A 27,578-nucleotide genomic window follows, 5' to 3' on the forward strand; every position below is an offset into this window, starting at 1 on the left:
GTCGGTCGGTCGGGTGCGGTTTGTTTATACATTGACCCGCGCATCACTGATATATACATATATATATACACTCACCTAAAGGATTATTAGGAACACCTGTTCAATTTCTCATTAATGCAATTATCTAATCAACCAATCACATGGCAGTTGCTTCAATGCATTTAGGGGTGTGGTCCTCGTCAAGACAATCTCCTGAACTCCAAACTGAATGTCAGAATGGGAAAGAAAGGTGATTTAAGCAATTGTGAGCGTGGCATGGTTGTTGGTGCAAGACGGGCCGGTCTGAGTATTTCACAATCTGCTCAGTTACTGGGATTTTCACGCACAACCATTTCTAGGGTTTACAAAGAATGGTGTGAAAAGCGAAAAACATCCAGTATGCGGCTAGCCTGGGTTTCTCCATGCTGCCTTGTGCGCAGCGCGATTTCATTCACACTGCTAGGCAGTCTGGCTACCATGGACCAGATTTTCGCCTCAGTTAGGGAACCAATAACAGAACGGGGAGGGAGCAGCAAGACGATGACGACATCTATGCGACACACCGAAGCAGTTTGTTTATATCTATGGATCTAACATGAGACGTAAAAATATATACATATTTTTAGGAACACATCTACAAAAATATGCCTGTATTTCAAGTTGATAAAATAATTTAAAATCAACATCAGTTTATTTGTGCCCATGCGCCACGCCCTCCCAGGATCTATAACGTTACCTAGGCTACTTTCATTTTTAAAAAAATTCTTCATAACCGCGCGCGCGATCTGCTTGCAGTCGTCGAGATAGATGCTGAGGAGTTGAAGAAAAGAATAGCTAGTGGAGATTGTAAAGTTGTCGACAATACGTCATCAAAAATCAAGTCCAGTGTGTGGGAGAAATTTGGAGTTATCTGAAGAAAATATTGTGAAAGGCTTTGCTGCAAACATTTTCGTGTTGGATAGCCGCAAATGTGGAACTTCATCCCCGAGGAAGCACGCAGAAACTGTGGTAAGAAAGCAGTTCTATCGAACGGTATTTTTCATATTTAACACTGTTAAGTACAGTATGTGTGGTGTGCAGGGCGTGTTTGAACCCAAAATGGTCAGATGTAGGCTAGACGAAATTGCGTGGCAGATATAGTGTTGTAGCCGCGTCTGTTCGATTGGTAAAATGTGATAAGGCTACTCAGTTTTGTGGTAACGTTAGCCATGTTCTTCATGTACCGGCCTTTTGACAGCTTCGGCTGAAGTTGTCCTTGTGTTAATTGTCGTGTAATAAGTTCTGTATGACCTGGCAATAAACATTTTTTAAGTGTGTCTATAATGTGATAGTCTAAACTGATTTTATTTCGGGTGCGGGTCGGGTGTCGGTACTATTTTATGCGGGTCAGGTGCAGATTTTAATTAGTGCTGTTGACGGAAAACAGGTTGGATGCGGTTTTAAGCAGTGCGGGTACAGGCGGGTGCGGATGTACAAAATCGGACCCGTGCTGGACTCTGGTGTACACATAAATCTCTGACCCATCGTCGTCTTCTTTGTTGAATATCTGTCGCTCTACATACGTCATCTGGTATAATTGAAACGATTGGCTATGAGCTACGTACAGGCGCATTTGATAGACATTTGTAGCGCCCAATAAACGGCTCTGGGCATTCGTAAACCACGCCTCAAATACGAGAAAATGCACATGTGGTTCCCAGACCACGTCTCAAAGAGAAAGTGGTCTGACGTTAGCCAGGCTAGTATGCGGCAGTCCTGTGGGCGAAAATGCCTTGTTGATGCTAGAGGTCAGAGGAGAATGGGCCGACTGATTCAAGCTGATGGAAGAGCAACTTTGACTGAAATAACCACTCGTTACAACCGAGGTATGCAGCAAAGCATTTGTGAAGCCACAACACGCACAACCTTGAGGCGGATGGGCTACAACAGCAGAAGACCCCACCGGGTACCACTCATCTCCACTACAAATAGGAAAAAGAGGCTACAATTTGCACAAGCTCACCAAAATTGGACAGTTGAAGACTGGAAAAATGTTGCCTGGTCTGATGAGTCTCGATTTCTGTTGAGACATTCAGATGGTAGAGTCAGAAGTTGGTGTAAACAGAATGAGAACATGGATCCATCATGCCTTGTTACCACTGTGCAGGCTGGTGGTGGTGTAATGGTGTGGGGGATGTTTTCTTGGCACACTTTAGGCCCCTTAGTGCCAATTGGGCATCGTTTAAATGCCACGGCCTACCTGAGCATTGTTTCTGACCATGTCCATCCCTTTATGACCACCATGTACCCATCCTCTGATGGCTACTTCCAGCTGGATAATGCACCATGTCACAAAGCTCGAATCATTTCAAATTGGTTTCTTGAACATGACCCAATGAGTTCACTGTACTAAAATGGCCCCCACAGTCACCAGATCTCAACCCAATAGAGCATCTTTGGGATGTGGTGGAACGGGAGCTTCGTGCCCTGGATGTGCATCCCACAAATCTCCATCAACTGCAAGATGCTATCCTATTAATATGGGCCAACATTTCTAAAGAATGCTTTCAGCACCTTGTTGAATCAATGCCACGTAGAATTAAGGCAGTTCTGAAGGCGAAAGGGGGTCAAACACAGTATTAGTATGGTGTTCCTAATAATCCTTTAGGTGAGTGTATATATATATATATATATATATATATATATATATATATATATATATATTATATATATATACAGTCGTGCTCAGAATTAATCATACCCCTGGTAAATACGATCAAAAATGGCCACAATTATTGATACCCTTTTATTAAATACCTTTTTGCAATCTCCTTTTGCCTAGATAACTGCTCTGAGTCTTCTTCTATAATGCCTCATGAGTTTGGAGAACACCTGACAAGAGATCAGAGACCATTCCTCCATACAGATGTACAAGCCGAAAGCTCTACCATCATATGTTGCTTTTTGTACATTTTTTCTACATCGGAGGCATGCGAAATTACAGATGGCAGAGCTTTCAGTTTATACATTTCCCTTTTCTAGAGAGAGTGAATTGATAAGTGCTAATCTGTCTAGATATGTAATAAACATTTTGCAAAAGAAAACCTCAAAAAGGTTAATTATAGATAAATTAAGACAGAAACACACCCGTTCACCGGTCATTTTCCTCAGCTGTAGGCAAAGACAAGTTTCAAATCAGTGCTTCTCCCGGGAGACTAGCGCTAAATTAATCCCCTAGTTTAGCACCATCTACTGTTTTAGAAGAGGAAGTTGCTCAACTGCATTTTCTGAGAAAATCTGCCTGGACACATTTGTGAGAAAATCGAGTCGAGAGATCTCATAAAAAGCCAAGTGTCACACAATCATAACAGACAGCATTTGTATGCACTAGATTTGGTATTTGTTAAAAGGTTACATGCAATTTGAAGGATGGTTTGTATTTATTTGTGAAGTATTATCTTGGCTCATTTATTTATATTTGTAAAACACAATACATATTTGTTACTCCACTGCATTTTCACTCAAACTGACCTTTGTACTTGCACATTGCTTTCTGTTTGTTTGCGAGTCGAGTTTTCCTTTGCAATGCAGATCGAGTTTGTTTGCGAGTCGAGTTTTCCTTTGCGAAGTAGGTCGAGTTTGTTTGCAAAATGCTGGATTTGTTGTTTAATTATGGCACATAATTCGCTTCATAAACATACTTCTGTTCTTTCTCTGCTAATGCAGCAAATTAATTACTTTGTAATGATATGGCAATATGTACTTTAGTGTTCTGTATTCATACACGTTACTGTGTTTCAAATGCGCATCTGAAGTGTCAGCACTTTACGCATAATGTGTGATCTCCGTGCTGCGCGCAGCCTCACGTGTTAACGTAAACAACTCAGCGAGTGATAGTTTGTCATTTGGCATGCCGTGGGCGGACCTGGGCCGTGGCATGGCGTGGATGGACCTAGGAGGCTATGAAGCCTTATATACTCATGATTAATAGCAAATTAATGTAGAAACAAAATATATATTATTATTTTAATTTTTTATGTATGAGAGCATGCTGAACGGATCTGAACAGTTGTGATACACAGTGTGGATAGTCAATCACTAGGATTTCTATTCAGATTCCTATCAGATAAAGAAGTAATCGGATTTGAAATGACAGTGTGAACGCAACTATAGTTGACTTGATTTTAGATTACTGGATTTAGCTACTGTGCTATTAAATGGGGGTTTACCTCATCATCTGTCTGTAAATAATTCTGTGCAAACTCCAGCAGTTCCTTCAGTTTGGTAGTTAGATTGTAGTATCTAAGAGCTTCCTGTATGGAAAAAGACAGAAATGTTAAAACAGTAGTGCTAGAAACACAACTAAAACAAAATATTTTTAAAATGTTATCAGGTCACTTCAGAATGACTAGCAGAGTTAAAAATGACCTTTTAACACTAGTATTTGTTGTGTGTGGATTTGTTCCTGGGTTTGAGTTAAAAGAAGCCAACTGAACCAACAAAACAAAATGTATCTGCCACTTCAGTACTGTGATAGGTACTGAATATATATTTTTTTATTAAAATGTTGAGCATCAGAAGCATTACCCTGATAAGTTCATAATATGCTTGTGTGTCTGTACTTACTGGTCGTGGTTTAAAATGCTTGTCATGCAGTCCCCACTGTTGCCTGTAGTATCTGTAGTAGGCGATGTTCTGCTGCATCACTTGATCATCTGCATCAAACAGCATATAGCTCGCTGCACACAGCACTGCATTACACACATCATTTACTAAAAGGAAAACAAAAGACGTGATCATTTTAATGAAAACCTTTTGCCGATGAAGAAATTTATGGGGGTTTGCGTTTGGACTGCTATAGTGGAGTGACTAGACTGCTATCTGATTGAATTTGAACATTCCATTTACACTTGGCCACATAAATGTGTCTTCATTAACTGAAAATAAATCTAATCATCATTTCCCACACTACATGCAAATTCAAAGAGCTTCATATACAGTCTCAGCAACAGATGTTATATGCCACATTTTCAAAATCAAACATCACAAATGAGCTCCCTCAGCTGAGTCAGCACTGGTGGGAGAAAATAGTGCTCACTACTTTTAATGAACATGAATGAATGTTGGACTTCAGGATGTAACACCAAAAACATCTGTAATGGCTCTCAAATCACCTCCTATCTTATATCATGCCCTACCAGTTTTGAATGATGCACTGTTCTAGGCAAGTTAGTTATTCCACATTTTTGGATCTACAATGTATCATGCCAATACCTGTAGATGTTTTAAAGTATTAGAAAGTGTCCATGTGAAATACTGAGAGACTTGCATATCCCCTATATTCATTTTCTGAAATCTGCTTACTGATATTAAATATGGGCAGAACGTAATATTTATTTTGTCTACTGTTGGCAGATGCATTAAGACACTGAACAGTGCTTCTGCTTATGCTTATGCTTGTGCTTCTGTGTGTGCTTGTGCTTGTGCTTGTGCTTGTGTGTGTGTTACTTACATTTGTAATAAGCAAACTGCATGTAGTGGTACATGGTGGCAACAAATTTCTCCACAAAGTAACCACCAACATTTGGTATCAAATTCTCCTCACATTTTACTTTACACTTCATTACTTCAAAATAGAAATCTAGGGGAAGGAAAATAAGAGAGAGTGAGAATACTGCATTAATCCTGATACACACAAAAAAGTCCTCAACAACCAATGATTCTAGTAGACTTCCTATGACAGATCATTGCTGTACTTCTCAAGTTTACCAAAGTCAGTTACTTGTGTACCAGGCCTATTTTCATTGGGATAGGTTTTTATATTCACAGTTATTTGAACCAAATCTGATAATGCCTCATGACATCACTGACCGGCTAAGGTGGGATAAAAGTCTTTGAACTCCTGCACATCATATGACCCCTCACAGGACAGCAAACACATGTTGTATGTTTTAAAGTACTCAGCAGCCGCCAGCTCCATGTCTCGAGCACTGCTGCTAAAATCCCCAGAATTATACAGCTTCACAGCCTTCAGGAATAAAGCCTGAGAGGAGAGAAGAATAGACATGAAACCATATTTAGTTATTTTGGAATTGCTTCTAACAAGTGAGGTTAAAAAGGGAAAACAGGAGAGAATAAATACCTCATAGGGCTGCTCCTCATGGTCTATGAGGTACTCCATGTCAAACAGGCTTTTATAGTAGTTGAGACTCCTAGATAGCAGGGGATCCCCAGGGTTTCGCTGGAGATATGTGTGTGCTGCCGAAACTGCTCTCTCCAACTCATTCATCTAGATGCACATAACAACAAGATACTTTAGCATCTGATTTTTTTGTTTTTGTTTTACAGGTTCTTATTTCTGGCTGTCAGCACCTGATTGCATGGACAACATCTTTCGGACTCATTTCATTGGCGTTAGTGGAATAAGAGGCCAGTATCCAGGTGAGATTTGTCCATCCATTGGCTTTCTCAGATTTAAATATATCTTGTGACTGCATGCTTGCTATTAGAACAGTCAAGTCACATGTATTTATATAGAGCTTTATAGAAACACTTCTATCTGTATAAACAATTTTTTTGAAATCTATGAATCAAACATGTTTCATGCAGTGCAGTCAAATGTTTGTGGGATGGTTCATGGCTGTCCTGCTGATGACAACAGAGACACAAATGATGCCAAATCCAGCTCAGACCTCACCTTGTCATGGTGGTGATTGTAAAAACACACATGAAGATGAAGGCAAATAGGTAATATTTAATAAATCTAACAGGTAATCCAACACAAACGGAGCAACATTCAACACATCCAAGATAGAAGACACCTAACACTGAACTGAAACAGAACCAAACATAAATAAAGGTGAGAAAGATGATGATAATGAGTGAACAGCTGAACATAATTAGTGTCCGTGAGAACAAATGAGTGACGAAGGCAGACGATGACAAAACAGGTCATCGTCCAAATAAACATGATTGTGACAGAATGCCCTCTCCCGGTAGGGAGACCTCACACTGTAGAGAAGAGTAGACGAAGTGGCGAAGGGGTGGCATACAGGCAGGAGGAGGTTATGGAGGTGGATAGACAACTGATACGAGGAGGAACAACAACAAAATCCGGGGTGGTGATGAAGGTGGAGATGGCTAAGGGATGACTTTTTCCAAGATAGAAGACACCGAGATAGAAGTCACCGAACACTGAACTGAAACAGAACCTGTTTCAGTTGCTGCTGCTGAGTTGGCTTGCATCTGTAAGCTTTGTGTATCTTTCTGTTTTGAATCATTATTTACTATCATTCCTTGTTGTTTATACTGCTACATATAGCATTCTCAACATCACACATTAACCTGACATTGCTAGCTTCAATCTAAATCGTTATTGCCACCACAACACAATACTAATTCGCTAAGCCTGCAAGCGTGCCATCCATGCGCTCTTTATTTATTTTTCTCTCGTGCACTCGCGCCTTTTGCGAGTTCATCAAACCTTAGGTGAGTAGGATCAGTCAGCCAACACGGTGAGTCATGTCATCTTCTCCTCTTATTGTCACTTGCACTTCATGTAACATGTATAGCATAGCCTTCTCTGTCAGCACAGGATTTACATGTGATAAATGCAGGGAGATAGTCAGGCTGGCGGAGAAGATTTTAGAGCTAGAGACACGCATCCAAACTTTAATCGAGGTTAATTGTAAGAGTGCAAGGGCTTTAGATACTGCTTTGCCACATTGGTGATGTGTCTGTTCCCCGAATTAGGAAATACAAAAAACTTCCAAACCCATCTAAGGGTAAAAATTGTATTGATGTTCAACAAATAAAAAACAAATATAATACAAATGAGCAAATGATAAAACTTGGGTTGCTGACTATTCAATCCCTTACTCCAAAAGCACTTATTGTTAATGATATGATTACAGACTATAACCTAGATGTGCTCTGTTTTACAGGAACCTGGCTAAAACCAAACGATTACATTACTTTAAATGAGTCCACCCCACAAGTTTACGGTTATGAACATGAACCTCATCTGAAAGGCAAAACGGGAGGTGTTTTTAAAGTAATTTATAGTAATATTTTCAAAATTACTAAGACGTCTAGTTTCAAATATAATTCTTTTGAAGTGTTGGTGCTTAATGTAACAATATATAGTATAAATGATAAATCACGTTTGAGATTTTTGCTGGCTACTGTATACAGGACACCAGGGCACCATACAGACTTTATCAAATAATTTGCTGATTCTATCAGAGTTAGTACTGGCTGCAGATAAAGTCCTAATTGTTGGTGATTTTAAAATACATATAGATAACGAAAAAGATGCATTGGGATTGGCATTTAAAGACATTCTTAACTCTATTGGAGTTAGACAACATGTGTCAGGACCTACTCATTGTCGTAATCATACTCTAGATCTAATATTATCACACGGGTCGCCACCAAAACCGCTACCTCTGTCGACGCCGAGCTTCTCCGTCTTGTTACTAAGGCCGTAGAAGACCTCGGCCTCGAGTGGTCAACGCCTAAGGAGCCTGCGCCTAACAGGTTAGACGGCTGCTTTCTGCCTGGACGCCGCTCTGCACCTGTTTCGAGGCCCGGTCCCTTCCTCCCCGAACTGCATGATGAGCTCTCCAAGTCCTGGGGAGCTCCGTTCTCAGCCAGGCTAAAATCCTCTGTCTCTTCGACGTTCTCCGCGGTTGACGGCGCGAAAGACAGGGGATATCTTTGTGTTCCTCCCGTCGAGGAAGCGGTAGCGACTCACTTGTGCCCGCCCTCTGCGGGATGGTGGTCCAAGCCGAACCTACCCACTAAAGCCTGCCGGACGACTTCATCGCTGATCGGTCGCGCCTATGCCGCCGCCGGTCAAGCTGCCTCCGCTCTGCATACCATGGCCGTTTTACAGATTCACCAGGCCAACCTTCTCCGGTCACTGGACGAGGTTAGCCCATCTGCAGAGCGCGTGACGGACTTGAGAAGCGCAACAGACTTAGCTCTCAAAGCTACCGAGACCGCTGCTCAAGCTATCGGCCGCAACATGGCCGCCCTCACCGTCACTGAGCGTCACTTGTGGCTGACGCTGTCCGACATGTCCGAGTCTGACGGCGCCACTTTCTTCGGCGCCCCCGTATCACCGGCGGGTTTGTTTGGTCCCTCGGTGAAGGGCTTCACGGAGCGGTATACAGAGGTGCAGCAAACGTCCCAGGCCATGAGACATTTTCTGCCGCGGCGCTCTAGTTCTGCAGCGGGCCGCGCTTGGAAGCAGCCGCCCGCTCGGAAAACAGCGCCCCCGCCGCCTCCACGCCCACCTTTCACGGCGACCCACATATCTCTCAAAAAGAGCATTATTTTGGGTCATATTCCGGCTCAGGCCGAAGGTGTCTTAAATGTAGGACAGGTGCCCACTGCCCAGTGCCCACCCCTACACGAAAACACTACCCTCACTGTGTGTCACACTCATTCAGGGTCGAAAACAATAAAGCTGGCTCTAGCCGCCCGACCGCTAAGTGTAAGATTTGTGCCCACTCCCCAGTGTTCACACTTACACACAAGCCCTACCCATGCAGTGTCCCACACCACCACAGGGTCCATATCAGTCAAACCGGCTCACGCTGTTCATGTTTTAAGTGCAGAGAATGTGCCCGCTGTACAGCGCTCACCCCCGCTTGTGAATATGACTGTATCTGCGCCGCGCACACACATAGAGCCTCAATGTGTGAGCCCGCGCGCTGCCAGTGTGGTGAGTGCAGGTCACGTGTCTGCCTCTCAGCGCACACACTTTGTGAACAGCTCGCAGCGGCAAGCGCCGCGAGCCCACAGAGCTGTATCTGTATCAAAGCAGCTGCCCACGCTCATGGCTGGGCCGCCAGTTACAGAAATACTGCGCGAAACACTGTATGCCCCACTCGGAATGAACGTGATGAACGAAGTACGTCATCATGGCTGGGTCTCCGGGTCCCGAATACGAGCGACCACAACCCAGATTTCATTCAACCCCTGGCCATTCACGCGAAAGCGTAGGAAAGCATTCCAGGGGCTTCAAAATGGGTGCTAAATATAGTGAAACGGGGATACTCGCTTCAGTTCGCTCGCAGACCACCGCGCTTCATAGCCCAGGTCGAAACCTCGGTGAATCAGGAAGTAGCGCACCTACTTCGCACCGAAATAGCGAATTTACTGAGAAAAGGGGCTGTGGAAGCAGTCCCCTCGGCAGGAAGCGAGTCGGGGTTTTACAGCCGTTACTTCTTAGTACCAAAGAAGGATGGCGGGCTCCGCCCTATACTAGATCTCAGACACCTGAACAAAGCGCTGGTGAAGCGCTCGTTCAAAATGATTACAACCAGACAAATTCTCGCTCGAATTCGACCCTGGGACTGGTTTATATCAGTGGATCTGAAAGACGCTTATTTTCAGATCCAAATAGCAGCCCGTCACAGGCCCTTCTTGAGGTTCGCCTTCGAGGGCCGGGCTTATCAGTACACCGCTCTTCCCTTCGGCCTGTCTTTGGCACCTCATACATTTACGAAGTGCATGGACACGGCCCTCGCGCCCCTCAGACGAAGGGGCGTGAGAGTCCTGAACTATCTGGAAAACTGGCTAGTTATAGCACAGTCAGAAGAAGAATTGGTGTTACACAGAACACTACTGCTGACCCATCTCGAGCAGTTGGGTCTCAGAGTCAATTGGGCCAAAAGCAATCTACTCCCCAGCCAGAAAATTTCCTTTCTGGGGATAGAACTAGACTCCAACTGTATGGCGGCGCACCTGACGCGAGAATGCGCAGCAGTGATACAGCGCCTGGCAGCGACATTCACTGTGGGGAAAAATCTCCCCCTCAGAGTGTTCCAGAGGATGATGGGTCTCATGGCCTCAGCCTCGTCAGTACTGCAGTTGGGTTTGATGAATATGCGCCCTTTTCAACTATGGTTGAGACGGCGAGTACCAGCGCGAGCATGGACCTCAGGTCTGCTCCGTCTCACGGTGAATCAGACATGCGTTTCCGCCCTGAAACCGTGGACGAGACCCGGCTGGTACCAGTCAGGCGTGAACCTGGGCATCGCTTCACGAATCAAAGTGGTCTCGACAGACGCATCCAACACGGGTTGGGGCGCCCTATACGAAGGGAGACCTTCTATGGGCCTGTGGTCAGACGCAGAGAAGCGTCTCCACATAAACTGTCTGGAGATGAAAGCGGTCGAGAATGCCCTTCAGTTCTTCCTCCCTGCACTGAGGAACCACCACGTTCTAGTCAGAACAGACAACACGTCAGTGGTGTCCTACATAAATCGCCAGGGCGGCCTCAAATCCCGGAGCCTCTTTTCAATAGCAAAGCGCCTCCTCATATGGAGCCAGCACAATCTGCGCTCGCTGAGAGCGGCGCACGTGCCGGGCGTCCTGATATGTTATCCAGGGCAAAGCTCTCCCCAGGAAAGTGGTCCCTGCACCCCCTTGCGGTGCAAAATATCTGGGACGTTTTCGGCAGAGCAGAGGTAGACAATGTTCGCGTCGCAAGCCAACGCTCACTGCCCAATGTTCTTCTCGAAAGAGATGGACGCGCTGGCCCAAACCTGGCCCAGACGCCCGCTGTATGCTTTTCCCCCGGTCGCTCTGTTACCACAGGTAATCAAACGACTCAGGGAGAGCAAATGCTCGATACTTCTCATAGCTCCGCTATGGGAAGATCAAGTCTGGTTCCCAGAACTGGTAGAACTAGAGAGCACGGCTCCATGGCCGATTCCGCTGAGGAAAGACCTGTTGTCTCAGGCCCAGGGAACGGTGTGGCACCCATACCCCGAGCTGTGGGCTCTGCATGTGTGGGCGATAAACTACCACCACTGCACCTCCCAGAGGGAGTGCTGAACACGATCACAGAGGCAAGAGCTCCGTCTACTAGACGGCTTTACAAGTCTAAATGATCAGTGTTTGCTGAGTGGTGCTCAGCTCATGATTTAAACCCGCTAAAAGCAGAGGTAACGGTGGTTCTTTCTTTCCTACAAGAGCTGTTGGACAACGGGAGAACCCCTTCCACGCTCAAAGTGTATGTGGCGGCTATAGCAGCGTTCACAAACCCCGCAAGCGGCCAGTCGTTAGGAAAGAACGACCTCATAATTTGTTTCCTAAGGGGTGCTAGGAGGATGAATCCTCCTCGGCCACGTCGGTTCCGGTTTGGGACCTTTCTACGGTCCTCGAGGCCATGAAGGGCGAACCGTTTGAACCTCTGCACACGGTAGGGCTAAAATACCTATAGTTTAAAACCGCTTTTCTGTTGGCGCTAGCCTCAGTAAAACGGGTGGGCGACCTGCACGCACTTTCAGTAAGCGCTACGTGCTTGGAATTTGGGCCTAATGACTCTAAGGTCATCCTCAAACCAAGACACGGTTACGTCCCTAAAGTGCTTACGACTCCCTTCAGAGCGCAAGTTATCTCCCTCTCGGCCCTCCCTATGTCTGATAGTGAGGCAGGGGTTAACCTTCTCTGCCCGGTGAGGGCATTAAGGATTTATGTGGAGCGCTCCGCCGCTTTCAGGCAATCGGAGCAGCTTTTCGTTTCGTTCGGTGGCCGCATTAAAGGGCTAGCCATCTCGAAGTTTATGCATCCAAGGGTTTAAACTGCTTTTTGGGGGTGAGGGCCCACTCGACTAGGGGCATGGCCTCGTCGTGGGCATGGTCAAGTGGGGTTTCTATCCATGACATTTGTATGGCAGCAGGCTGGGCCTCGCTGTTTACATTTGTTAGGTTTTATAACCTAGAAGTACCCGCATTACAGGCCAGACTGCTCTCAGTCTGATAATGCTATATTAACGCTGTCTACTCAACGTGTTTTGACTAGACTGTTGATATACTGCAAGTCCTGTGGCCTATGCAGCTAAGGGTGGTCATACTGCCTTATCTGTATGTATACACGCTAATGCACCTATCTCATAACACCGAGTCGTCCCGCCCTGTTATGCCGCTGTGATTGCTTCACTTTACATGAGCCCCGGGCACTGCCCTTGGGACATAAGTGTTTGATTTTCAGCACGCACAGCGTTTTACATAGGGTTCCCGTAGCGTAAGCTAAACTTTACGCAACACAAGAGTACTCTCGTAAGAGAACGACACTCGGTTACTAACGTAACCTCGGTTCTCTCTAGAGAGGGAACGAGTGTTGCGTAGCCTGCCGTGCTTGTGCTGCACTTTGGTTTTCGCTTCTAGTCGACTGAAATCACTTGTGCAACCCGTGCATTGGGGTTTTATAGGCGAAGCCACACCCTGTTCTGGCGGATTATGACGTCAGCGCGGGAAGGCTTCCCATTGGCGCTGGAGTCATGCCAAGACGCACTGACAGGTTGCAGCAGTTGCCGCAGAGCACCCAATAGGCGCGCAAGCTGTCTCGCCTATGTCTGCCTGCTGCAGCAAATGCGTTTTACATTCTAAAAATTAAAAGGATAATTTTTGCTTCAGTATTCTCGAGAAAAGGAGTTTTCCCGTAGCGTAAGCTAAACTTACGCAACACTCGTTCCCTCTCTAGAGAGAACCGAGGTTACGTTAGTAACCGAGTGTCGTTTTTCTGAGGTGAGAGACTTTGCGCTGTTTGTTGTCTTTGCGCTGCTGCTGGCACGTCACAGATAGGCAGACTGAGTCGAGTAACGTTTAACGCCTTTATCATTAAAAGTGCTAAGAAAAAACATCCTTATAAAGTCTGACGTGCTAAAATCCAATGCGTTATTTCATAGTATCGATACAATCGATTCATTACCTTTTAAAACAATGTTAGATCGATATATGTCTAGATCGATATAACTTGCCGAGCACAGATCGATGTAGTTGGATCATTAAGAATATAAATCGATACATTGATGTAGTTGATGAATCGTTACACCCCTAATAATTACCCATATTAATATTTTCATTAATTATTACTAAGTGCCTTAGTTACAGTAATTGTTAGGTTTGCAAGTGCCAAGCTACAGTTGCTTGCTAACGCATAACTAACACTAGCTTTAGCTTTAACTTATTTTAGTTATCGATATCAACTGCACCCCAACTTCCTTATATATCTGGCTCTATTTTTTGTCCATAAATAATTTATAAATTGACATTTTCGTCTACACTAGAGAATCTTGGAAAAAAGAGTATACAAAGAATACATCATTCCAATAAAATGTCCCTTTAGTAGTTCTCAGAGTAGTTCGAGAACTAGTTGCGCTCGGTCTCAATTGATCCACTTTTATGTCCTGAAACAACCGTTTTTTTGCAGTCGACAGCTTATAAAAATGTATTTCTGGGTTATTTAGCTTGTTTGCTGTACACCTTGTCACATAGCAGCTTTTAGACATGGTTTTGTTTTTTGTTTTGAGTCATAAATAACAAGGAGGCAGCCTCTCGCAATGCAAATTCAATGGAGACGGTTGGATTGTTTTCCTCCCCCGGTGTGGGCGTGGCCTAAATACGTCTCTATGCCGTGGTACAATGAGCACACTCAGGCCCTTAAGAGAGCAGCAAAAAAAATGGAGCGCAACTGGAAGAAAACAAACTTAGAGGTATTTCGCATTTCATGGAAAGAGAGCTCGATTGTATAAAGAGAGGCCTTAAAAGCAGCTAGATCTGCTTATTTTTCAACCCTATTAGAAGAAAATAAACAAAACCCCTAGGTATTTATTTGAAACAGTGGCTAAACTACCGGAAAATAAAGCTTCAAGCCCAGAAGTTTCCAAGCAGCACAGCAGTAATGACTTTATGAACTTCTTCACTTATAAGATTGATAATATCAGGGAGAAAATTATAACTATGCAACCATCTACTACAGTATCGCATCAGCAAGTGCACTGTACTTTCCTTATGGAAAAATTCGATTCATTCATTGCTATAGAAGAGGAAGAACGTTAAAATCATCTAAATCGACAACATGTATGTTAGACCCTATACCGACTAAGCTACTGAAAGAGATGATTCCAGAGGTCATAGATCCTCTTCTTAATATCATTAAAGGGATACTTCAGGATTTAGCATCAAGCTTTGTATCAGTAGAAAACCTGTAGTGTTTTCGAATTACCGTGCTTTCCTCCCTCATGTCCCCCTGAGATGAGAGATTTATGTATTTTTTGTCTGGAAAAAATCCTCCGATGACGCAAAAATCGTCATTTTGCATCATCTGAGGATTTTTTGGCCAGAGGCTAAAGACTACAGCCAGTAGTAGGGGCTGTTCTGCATGTTTTCAACCCGCCCATAGGGGTGAGATCTCACTCACAGAATGTACACATAGTGTCAGCCGTCTTTCTTTGGAAGCTAAGCTAGCAGGCTCTTGTTCTGTGGAGAAAGCTGAATAGTAGGAGAAAGCTGAGTAGTAGGGGTTATCCTCTTTTTCCCGGACATGTCCGGCCGTCGAGATCGTCCAAAATGTTCGGGATTCAGCTTTTGCTTTCTGCAGTCGTCATTCATTGTTTACATGCACACCTTTTGTTTCAATCTAAATTAATTCATTCCGATTGGTGAATCTGAATGTAAAGTTTACATGAACGCTAAACAAGTGATCGGTTGATGTGCTTTTTAACATTGCTAAGAAAATTCCTGCTCCTCCGTCGCTCATCAGTAATCACGCCACCGGCCTCGAGCCGTTCTCTCATGGCCCTCAGCCTCGTCCTGCTCGCCACAGTAAACATAATGAATGGCGACTGTAGAACGCAAAAGCCGAATCCCGGACATTTTGGGCGATCTCGAAATCCCAGGCAGACTCGTCACGGAGACTCACTAGTAGCCTAGTCTTGTTGTTTAACTGCGTGCTCTTACCGGTAGGCGTGGCTTGGGAGTGGCCTCGTAGAGCAGCGAAGCAAGTGCATTCTGGGAGTTTTTGTCTTTCATCCACATAAGCCAAAAATACATTTTCTGGCTTTTCTCAGTCTAGAAGGCTCCAAATTCAAAAATAATTTCACATTTCTACTACATAAATGACCCATTTTAAATACACATTCATCTTTCCAGAGGTGAAGTATACCTTTAATTCATCTTTGTCATTAGGATACGTACCAAAAACTTTTAAGCTGGCTATGATTAAACCGCTTGTTAAAAAAACGCAACTTGATCGTACAGAATTAGTAAATTAGCAAATGTTTTATATGAAAATAAAATATATTAAATTCAATTAACTAATCATCTAATACGATTAAATATCAAGTGTCTGTATTTAAAGGGTCAATGACTGATTTTCTACAGACCAATTTTGAAATACAAAAAAAAAGAACACCTGTTGCAATTGTACAATCATTAAGGATGTTGTGTACAAAAAAGTTTATATAAATTTTTTAATTTAAGTGATTTTAGTTTTCCTCATCTAGATGAATTGGCCGTAAACATGATTAAATTTCATGTGGTGCAAACATGATTTATATTAAAAATAATTAATTTCTTTAACATGCTTAACAGTTTTTTAAAAAGTTCCTGAAGTATTTAGAAACAAAATATTCGCATTTTTTTATTTTTAAATAATGAAAAAAAAAAATTTGTTCTGTAAATTCAGAGTTGCCTTATTAAATTTACTGTAAATCACATAAATCTAGGGCTGTTAAACGATTAATCGCATCCAAAATAAAAGTTTGTGTTTACACAATAAATGTGTGTGTCCCGTGTATAATATATATATATATATATATATATATATATATATATATATATATATATATATATATATATATATATATACACTGCTCAAAAAAATAAAGGGAACACTTGTTAATCAGAGAATAGCATCAAGTCAGTTAAACTCCTGGGATATTGATCTGGTCAGTTAAGTAACAGAGGGGGTTGGTAATCAGTTTCAGCTGCTTTAGTGTTAATGAAATTAACCCTCTGGGGTCTGAGGGGGTTTTGGGGTCCTTGAGATGTTCTGACATGCCCTGACATTTGTGCTTTTTTCAGTTGCTTATAAACATATTAATGGCAAAGGTGTAAATTCACTCTATTTAGCACAAACAGGGCTACCATAATATGTGAACAACTTGCATGTACATGTTTGTATTTTTGATAGAATAATGTTTATGCATGGTTTTTTAAAAAACAAAAAACTAAAGTTTCTGAAATAAGGCCATAAAACACATTCTAAATATATGTAAATAAGACTTTTGACTAATGGATGTCATTGCCTAGAATTTTTTCTTCAAAATTATGTGAAAATCATCCTGCCTAATCATTCACATAACACAATACATTGATTTAAATCTTGTAAAACACTTTTTGTTTGGAAAGGCCATATGCGGGTGGGCGTGATTCACACCTGCGGAGTCAATGGGGCCCGCATAATGAGGCTGCATACGTAATGAGCCTTTCATTCAGGTGTGTGACTGAGCCACAAGAATGCAAGGACAATATATAACTGGTTTGTTGTCTTTTCCACAAATTTTGCTTGCAAATTGTACAATATCCAAGGTAAACATTTCTAGTAATTGTGCAGTTAATTGTTCTCATACTGTATTTTCAGATTTGGAATATATTCTCTTCCCAAATGTGTCACTAATAAAGCATAATAAAATTATTTAAAGAGAAGGCTTATAATGACCTTTTAAGATTTTGTTTACATCTATCCTTTTATATATATATATATATATATATATATATATATATAATTAATTTTTTTAAGGTTATACAATTACAACAACATTTAAAATTGCAACAATATTTCCAGTGTAATCTTTCTTTGTATTCGCGATTCATATTAAAACAGTATTTTTGCCAGCTGTAGTAGCTCCACAACAGCACGCATCTGTGCGTTCGTTCATTCATTCATACACAGAAACGCGATTCATATTTAAACAGTATTTTTGCCAGCTGTAGTAGCTCCACAAAGCACGCATCTTTGTGTTCATACATTCCGATTAGAACAAAGCAAACAGAACTGACCTAATTCCTCAGCGGGATCCGTTTGCTCCTCGAAATGATACTTCCAGAACTTCTGAGGTAAATTTTTGCAGGATTATTATCAAGATAGTATTATTCCTCACAGCATCGTAAAGTACATAAGTCTGAAAGTGAACTCGCGGTGTGTGTTATCCAGCTGATGTGGGCGTTTCACAGGTTTGTTTGGATCGCCTCACATTTGCGTTTGAATAGCGCGCGCTCTCCGTGGGTGGAGCACATTAAAACTTAATTAGCTGAGATGAGAACGACTGACATCTCTCTCTTTGCATACATATTACATAAACTGTGAATATTTGTTTTTTATAAAAATTACTTCGTTTAAAAGAAGATAATTCAAGCTTCATGCCTGTATGTCTGTATGCCTGTTTGACTGAGTATTCGCTGAGTTATGGTTCATTTTCGGACGCGTTTCAGAATGAACTACACTGACAGAGAGGAGGCAGAACGCGCTTCGTGTTTATTTTTCTTTATTTGGCAAAAAGCACAACACTTTGTTTTTATTGTGAGTATACACAAAAATAATACACATTTAACAGAATCGATTGATGTATGAAACCCCAATGGAAAATCAAAGTCAACCGAGTATTTATGAGTTTCTTTTACACTGCTAAAAAAAAAACGAGCTGGTATCGCCGGCGATACCACCAACCTCAGGGGGTTAACAGCAGGTGCACTAGATGGGTAACAGTAAGACAACCCCCAAAACAGGAATGGTTTTACAGGTGGAGGCCACTGACATTTTTTCCCTACTCATCTTTTCGGACTGTTTTTCACCAGTTTTGCATTTGGCTAGGGTCAGTGTCACTACTGGTAGCATGAGGTGATACCTGGACCCTACAGAGGTTGCGCAGGCAGTCCAGCTCCTTCAGGATGGCTCATCAATACGTGCCATTGCCAGAAGGTTTGCTGTGTCTCCCAGCACAGTCTCAAGAGCATGGAGGAGATTCCAGGAAGACAAACAGCTACTCTGAGAGCTGGACAGGGCCGTAGAAGGTCCTTAACCCATCAGCAGGACCGGTATCTGCTCTTTTGTGCAAGGAGGAACATGATGAGCACTGCCAGAGCCCTACAAAATGACCTCCAGCAGGCCACTGGTGTGAATGTCTCTGACCAAACAATCAGAAACAGACTTCATGAGGGTGGCCTGAGGGCCCGACGTCCTCTAGTGGGCCCTGTGCTCACTGCCCAGCACCAGGGAGCTCGATTGGCATTTCCCATTGAACACCACAATTGGCAGGTCCGCCACTGGTGCCCTATGGTTTTCACAAATGAGAGCAGGTTCACCCTGAGCACGTGACAGACAGGAAAGGGTCTGGAGAAGCCGTGGAGAATGTTATGCTGCCTGTAACATTGTTCAGCATGACCGGTTTGGTGGTGGGTCAGTGATGGTCTGGGGAGGCATATCCATGGAGGGACGCACAGACCTCTGCAGGCTAGACAATGACACCCTGACTGCCATTAGGTATCGGGATGAAATCCTTGGATCCATTGTCAGACCCTATGCTGGTGCAGAGGGTCCTGGGTTCCTCCTGGTGCACAACAATGCCCGGCCTCATGTGGCGAGAGCATGCAGGCAGTTCCTGGAGGATGAAGGAATGATACCATTGAAGGGCCACCACGCTCACCTGACCTACATCCAATAGAACACCTCTGGGACATTGTGTTTTGGTCCATCTGACATCACCTGGTTGCACCTCAGACTGTCCAGGAGCTCAGTGATGCGCTGGTCCAGATCTGGGAGGAAATACCCCAGGACACCATCCGTCGTCTCATTAGGAGCATGCCCCAACGTTGTTAGGCATGCATACAAGCACGTGGGGGCCATACAAACTACTGAGTACCATTTTGATTTGCTGCAATGAAATTTCAGCAAAATTGACAAGCCTGCTGCATCATTTTTTCACTTAGATTTCTGGGGTGTTTTTGAATTCAGTCCTCTGTAGGTTGATCATTTTCATTTCCATTAAACGATGTGGCATCCTTTCGTTCATAACACATTATCCAGTCCATATTAGTATAGATATCCAGCATGATATTTTTCCCCATTGAGATCTGATGTGTTTTCAAAGTGTTCCTTTAATTTTTTTGAGCAGTGTATATATATATATACACACTCACTTAAAGGATTATTAGGAACACCATACTAATACTGTGTTTGACCCCGCTTTCGCCTTCAGAACTGCCTTAATTATACGTGGCATTGATTTAAGGTGCTGAAAGCATTCTTTAGAAATGTTGGCCCATATTGATAGGATAGCATCTTGCAGTTGATGGAGATTTGTGGGATGCACATCCAGGGCACGAAGCTCCCGTTCCACCACATCCCAAAGATGCTCTATTGGGTTGAGATCTGGTGACTGTGGGGGCCATTTTAGTACAGTGAACTCATTGTCATGTTCAAGAAACCAATATGAAATGATTCGAGCTTTGTGACATGGTGCATTATCCTGCTGGAAGTAGCCATCAGAGGATGGGTACATGATGGTCATAAAGGGATGGACATGGTCAGAAACAATGCTCAGGTAGGCCATGGCATTTAAACGATGCCCAATTGGCACTAAGGGGCCTAAAGTGTGCCAAGAAAACATCCCCCACACCATTACACCACCACCACCAGCCTGCACAGTGGGAACAAGGCATGATGGATCCATGTTCTCATTCTGTTTACGCCAAATTCTGACTCTACCATCTGAATGTCTCAACAGAAATCGAAACTCATCAGACCAGGCAACATTTTTCCAGTCTTCAACTGTCCAATTTTGGTGAGCTTGTGCAAATTGTAGCCTCTTTTTCCTATTTGTAGTGCCTGGCTCCATGCAACCAACAACCATGCCACGCTAAAAAATTGCTTAAATCACCTTTCTTTCCCATTCTGACATTCAGTTTGGAGTTCAGGAGATTGTCTTGACCAGGACCACACCCCTAAATGCATTGAAGCAACTGCCATGTGATTGGTTGATTAGATAATTTCATTAATGAGAAATTGAACAGGTGTTCCTAATAATCCTTTAGGTGAGTGTATATACATATTAAAAAAAAAAATACACACACATGCTTGTATATATTTAAGAAATATTTGCATGTATATACTCTATATATATTTATATATAATTTATATTATATATAAATATAAATATTTTATATGTAAATAACAAATTTTTCTTAAAAATATACATGCACGTATGTGTATTTAAATATACAAAATAATTATACACAGTACACACACATTTATTATGTAAATACAAACTTTTATTTTGGATGCGATTAATCGTTTCACAGCCCTTATTAAATTAACTAATTAATTAAATTAAAATTCCAATTAATGAATTGAATGGGGGCCAATTCTGAAATTCTGAATTTTGCACAAGCCTGTTATGCCCTTCATAAACACAAAATGTGACAGTGTATTCAGTTTAGAATTTAATTAGTCATGTGTCCAGGTGTTTGTACATAAACATAAACGTAAATGTACTGAATTGTACTTTTCTTTCAGGGTTCCAAAGGAAGGTTCCCTTTCGTTCGGGAACTCCTACGTCTCGTCGGAGGAGTTTCCAACGAATTGGGATCACGCTAGGGAGACCAATTGCCTTTGAGTGAATTAAAACGAGCCAATGAACATTGACATGCAAGATTTGCATTCCGCGGCCCGCCTACCAGTGCGGGTATAAAGGCGGAAGCAAGCGCATACACAAATGCTTTCTGCTTCGGAGCCGACCGGTTGTGCCCTCTGAGTGAATGAGCTCAACGAGTCTGCTGTTTCAAGACCTCTCTTGTTCGTGTTACGGCGCGGCAGTGATCTTCGCGATCTCCCAGATATCAACTTTCACTTCACGCGATCTGCTTCTTTCAAAAAGCTGTTGTCACAGCTGGTATCTGGTTGAGTGCACACAGTGGGCTTGCAGTTTCCCCGCTGTGTTGCCGCGTTGATCCCTGCGCGCTTCAGCACACTAAGAGAGCGTTTTCTGAAAGAGCAACACGAGTGAAGATCGCATCCTTTTCAGGATGACGTTTCACCCGTGTGTTTCTGGATGCGGTCGTTTCCTGTCCTCATTTGACGGCCACGATCACTGTTTCACATGCCTGGGAGAACTAATAAGCGTGTTGAGACTGCGTTCGTGGGTGGTTTATGCTCTCTCATGAGAGCGTGACCACGTCGGCACGTTGTTCGTCTTGCCTTTTTCATGAAGGCTTGAGCGCTCAGCGTGCCGTGTGTCAGCGATGGCCACGTTCACTGTCTTGCATGCCCGGCAGCTTCGGATGGCATTCTGGTCCTTCTCATGAGGGACCAAGCATTTAATTCGGGGCTCCAGGGAAGGATCAGATGTCGATCGCTACATCGGAGAGAGGGCTTGTTGTAAAGTTTTTCTTTGATCGAAGCAGAGACCAGGAGACAGTTGGGATCACGTTCAACTGAAGTTATTCTTTATTGAGAACTCCTCTGTACGCGGCTGTAGAAACTTCCAACATGATCTGATCTAACATAACTTTACATGTTATCTTATAGGCATTTTAGGAGGAGGGACTTTTGGGGGTGGAGACAAATTCAAACAAAGCATGTAAATGAGTATACAGGTTAAGGTAACAAAAGGTGAGATTCTCAGTGAATCATTCGTGTGCTAATCCCATCAGTCTGAGTGAAACTGGGGCTCGAAGAGCCATTAAAGAAAACAGGAATTACAACTTTGCTGAGATCTTAACCTTAAAAGCTTAAATTAGTTTTCTTCACTGTGATGTTATGTAAGGAAGCATATCTGAAATAGATTCTTAAATTTTAACCCTTCAGTCCCTTCTTTGAGAGTTCTTAAAAAAACTCTCACAAAATACAAATTTAAACACTTAAAAGTTAATTCTTGTAACTTGAAAAAGTTACAGGCACGTATAACTTATTCTGTGTTGTGTCCTTGATTTACATGAGTGTCATAGTTCTTCTCAAAACCATAACTGTTGACACCTGCGACGCAGGGTGTAAAATGTCACATGATTACACAGAAAACCATGTAGCATAAGAGTGGAAGTCTTGAAAGTCCATGGCGCCTGAATAGCTGTGAAGTCTGTTTCCTGTAGAGTCCATTTGTCATGTAGAGTCACTCTGATGACTCGTCCCTCATGAGGCTTGTTCATGGAAATCTGAGGTGATGTTTTATACCAGGATGCCGCTTGTAAAGACATCATGGCATACACACATACCTGTAACACAATAAAACAAAGAAAAAGGCAGACCAGCAGTATCCATGCATGGACTTCATTCTTCCATAAGTCGCACATGTTCTGTGTTGATTTTCTGTAATTGCATGTTGACACAGAAACGAAACATGCAATTAGGGTCCGTGATGTCTCTGCCCTGTGTTTTTTTTTATTTTTTTTTTTTATGGTTGGAACTCATTTTCTCGTGAACAAGTTTCTGAACCATGAAGAATTATCTTCAGTCATCTGGTGTGTAATTTTGTTGAAAGATCAAGATTGCTTGTTGGTTAACTTGACATTAACCCGGTGCAGCACTCATGTAATGGTGCAGGCTTGTAGTCTTGATCATGTCGATGGATGACTGAAGGTTTTGTATGTCTCTGCGTTGTGTAGTTTTCTTCTGTGTTGGTTGGCTCGGCAGTGGGTCTAGTTGTTTTCTTGAGGTTGTGGCTTCATATGCAGGTGAGGAGGTCTTTGCCTATGGGTCTCAGGAGAGCCATCAAGTGTTTATCTGCAAAGAGGAAGAAAGAAAACAAAAGACGACAGAGAAGTATTTGTCCAAACACTAGGGTTGTAGCAGTATTTGTTTAAACACTAGGGTTGTAGCCTTTTCAGAGTCTAGTGTTGTTGTTTCATTCTTTCCCTATTTCTTAATTGATTTGAGACACCTAAAAGGAACAGTGAGGTGAGGATGGACTATGGTTGGGAATGGCCTATAAGGGAATCTTCACCACAGGGTTGGCCCCCGAAAGCCTGTTGCTTCCAGTTCTTCCTGGGCTCCTCACTGGTCCATGTCTTATTCTATCCCTGTAGGGGAAACAACTGTACAGTGTGTGAGAAAATTGGCACATTTCCATTCTCCAGTGAAACATCAGTCTTAGTAGACATCATTAACAGAGGATTGTTGTCTGACTGCAATATTTCTGTGGTGTAACATTTAAGGCTGTGAGTTTTCTGAATGTCCCCCAAACAAAGACTGTGACAGTCACTTTCCTATGGAAGCTTGTTTCCGCCACAAAATAAAAATAAATAAAAGATAATTGCGACTTTTTATCTCACAATTGCGAGTTTACATCTCGCAATTCTGACTTTATTTCTCAGAATTGCGAGATATAAAGTCAGAATTGCGTGAAATTAAGTCAGAATTCTGAGATATAAAGTCAGAATTGCGAGATATAAAGTCGCAATTGCGTCTTATAAAGTCAGAATTCTGACTTTTTTTCTCGCAATTGCGACTTTATATCACGCAATTCTGACTTTATATCTCAGAATTCTGACTTTGTATCACGCAATTCTGACTTTATAACACATAATTGCGAGTTTATATCTCGCAATTCTGACATCTTTTCTCAGAATTGTGAGATATAAAGTCCAATTCTAAGAAAAAAAAAAAAGACGGACTTTTTTTTTTTTACCTTAGAATAGTTTATATCTCACAATTCTGACTTTATAACGCAATTGCTACTTTATATCATGCAATTCTGACTTTATATCTCGCAATTGCGTGATATAAAGTCAGAATTCTGAGATATAAAGTCAGAATTCTGAGATATAAAGTCAGAATTGCGTGATATAAAGTCGCAATTGCGAGAAAAAAAGTCAGAATTCTGACTTTATAACACGCAATTGCGACTTTATATCTCGCAATTCTGACTTTATATCTCAGAATTCTGACTTTATATCTCAGAATTCTGACTTTATTTCACGCAATTCTGACTTTATATCTCGCAATTCTGAGAAATAAAGTCAGAATTGCGAGATGTAAACTCGCAATTGTGAGATAAAAAGTCGCAATTACCTTTTTATTTTTTTATTTTGTGGCGGAAACAAGCTTCCATACTTTCCTTTTGTTCTATTAAACAAAAATAAGTCTTTCATCTTTGTTGTAAGTTACTGGGGAGATTAAGCAATCACAGCCTAAATGGTTAACACCGTATCAAGTTGCCCCACGAGTTTAACGAGGAGGGGAGGGGCTGCTTCAGAATATCAAGCAGGCTAAGCAGAAGCTGGTTAACCTTGTTAACTTGTCTTAAGTTATTTTTGTTTTTTCTACATTCTTTTCCAAAATGTCCGTGCTTGCCACAGTAAGAACAACTGGCTTCTCTAGGACTTTTGCGTTTCTTTGGCTTCTCTGAGTTGACCTTAACAGAAACTGCTGCAATTCTTACTCTCTCTTTGACAACAGAATCTCTTTCCCAAATAGCTAAACTTTCTAGGTTACTTCTGAGAGTTCTTTTAGCCCACGTAATATCTAGGAATGGCAAGGCTGTTCTGTACTCAGCTACAAGACCATCTGCCCAAATTCGGATTAGAGCTCCTTTGTCAGCTAACACACTTTCGGAATCATCCACTATTCCACTGTACGTTACAGCTACCTGACAGAACCTCTCAGTATATTCACTCACAGTTTCTTCTTTCTCTTGTACACAGCTAGTAACTCTCGACCAATCGATTTTGGGTCCTAAGATATTCTTTAGGATTTTCAAAACACCTTCTCTCAAATCGCCTTGACTGACATGTTGCAGTTCGGAAGTAACAGCAGACTCAAAATTGTTGAATTCAGATTCAGTTAGAATTTGTGACATCAGCTGTGTGACTTCCGGCAACGACATGTCGTAAAGATGCATTTTACTGAACAATGCTCTTCTAAATTCAGAAAAATTTGTGCGTGCTGAGGGTAAACTCTGGGAGAGTCTATCTATATCCTTAGGACCTAAAGATGTTTTGGCAACCGTTTGTATTTGGACAACAGAAGAGTTCGGAGTAACACTTTTAGTTCCCTGAGATCTTCTCCTAGCCCCACAAACCTGCACTGAATCTACAGGCTGATCAGTTACTGATTGGATGGCTACATTTGTTTCAAAGAAAGCTTTTAAGTCAGGATAATTGTTATCAGGCTGACTAACTTCTTCCACATCAGTTTTTTCTGCATCTTTGTTGCGGTTTACTTTCTTAGTCAACGAAGATATTCTAGCACGGAGCTCTTTGATCTGTTTCTCTAGCACGGAGTTGCGCTTAGACTGTTCTGTAGCTAGGGTTAAACCAAATTCTCGGTGACAACAGATACAACTTTTCACACTGTTCTTGCGAATACTTTCTCCTAGTACCTTCTTACAATCTTCGATTGACCAAACTTTGCCTGGATCAATGCCAAATTTCTTTGTTAAATTCAATCTGACTTCCTCAGTCACGATTGAGTCCATGTGCTCTGATAACAAAGACTTTAATTCACTATCTGTCCAAAAAGGTGTAATCTGTCTAGTACTTTTCCTAAACATTTTGTGAATTTCTGTTACCACAAACAAACACTAAAAAAAACTTCTCTCTACTGTCTTGCAAACAGAGGGTACAATCTTATTAGCACATGAGGCTAAATCTAATTCTAAAGCTAATTCTCTAGCTTACAGATAGGTCTTCTCTAGCAAGAGCATACACACAATATTAACATGTAACTGTTAATCTTCCCTGCCATCAACAGAGGATCAATTTCATCTCTAAAAGAAAACTTTTTAGAGGCTTATCTTTAGTTAACCAAACTCTACAGCTGTTTGTTAACTACTTCTCTGAACGGCGCAGAGGAAAACATTTGTACTGGTCTGCATTGGTTCTTTGAATGGAGCGAAACTCACCGAGTCTTTGGTTGTACAGAAAACATTCGTCTGGAACTCAGTCAGCTTTGTTGAGATCTTTGAGCTTGAAGTTTTCAATCTGGAGGAAGCTTGAAGTTTTAAGATTCAGTTCTTTGAGTTTCCTTTTTTTTCTCCATCCGGGTCACGGCACCATCTGTTGTAAAGTTTTTCTTTCTTCAAAGCAGAGACCAGTGAGACAGTCGGGATCGCGTTCAACTGAAGTTATTCTTTATTGAGAACTCCTCTGTACGCGGCTGTAGAAACTTCCAACATGATCTGATCTAACATAACTTTACATGTTATCTTATAGGAATTTTAGGAGGAGGGACTTTTGGGGGTGGAGACAAATTCAAACAAAGCATGTAAATGAGTATACAGGTTAAGGTAACAAAAGGTGAGATTCTCAGTGAATCATTCGTGTGCTAATCCCATCAGTCTGAGTGAAACTGGGGCTCGAAGAGCCATTAACCTGTTAACCGTTGCCAGTGCGCGGGTGCACTGAAGCGTTTTTTTTTTTTTTAGTTCAAAGTTACTATCAGATTTAATGTTATACCTTGACAAACTATACATCATTAAAAAGATATAAGACTCAAGTTTATGTATTTGACCACTATTGTATTCTGAGAAACTTATAGCGACAGTTATTTCTTAATTTCTGTCAGGAGTTATGAAATGAAAAAATGAGTCGATACCTTTGATATGAATTATACGCGTCAGCCGGTTTCATTCATAAAAAAACTCCCGTGCTGTCGTCATGACAGCGATACACAAAACAACGTCCTTCAGGGCTTTAGCTCAAAAAGGTGCATATTTGGAGAAATACTGATAGATTCTCATAGATTTACGTCAGATTTCTATAGACAGGAATAATATTTATTGAATTTATACCCAAATGCGTCGATGTAATCATTATGAGCGGTTATATACA

At 42.1% G+C, this 27,578-nt stretch overlaps 1 protein-coding gene across 2 annotated transcripts in view; it reads right to left on the reverse strand.

Annotated features, from left to right (window-relative positions):
* Positions 1-27,578, reverse strand: part of p3h4 (prolyl 3-hydroxylase family member 4 (inactive)) — an 84,064-nt gene that overhangs the window by 33,960 nt on the left and 22,526 nt on the right. For both annotated transcript variants that reach the window (XM_081377337.1, XM_081377336.1), the window contains exons 2-6: positions 6,101-6,247; positions 5,830-6,001; positions 5,471-5,599; positions 4,585-4,730; positions 4,188-4,271 (exon numbers count right to left, since the gene is read on the reverse strand). In XM_081377337.1, coding sequence (XP_081233463.1) covers positions 4,188-4,271; positions 4,585-4,730; positions 5,471-5,599; positions 5,830-6,001; positions 6,101-6,247 — 678 coding nt within the window. The remainder of the gene's footprint in view (positions 1-4,187; positions 4,272-4,584; positions 4,731-5,470; positions 5,600-5,829; positions 6,002-6,100; positions 6,248-27,578) is intronic.

This window comes from Scardinius erythrophthalmus (genome assembly GCF_964197995.2).
Source record: "Scardinius erythrophthalmus genome assembly, chromosome: 10".
Lineage (NCBI taxonomy): Eukaryota > Metazoa > Chordata > Actinopteri > Cypriniformes > Leuciscidae > Scardinius > Scardinius erythrophthalmus.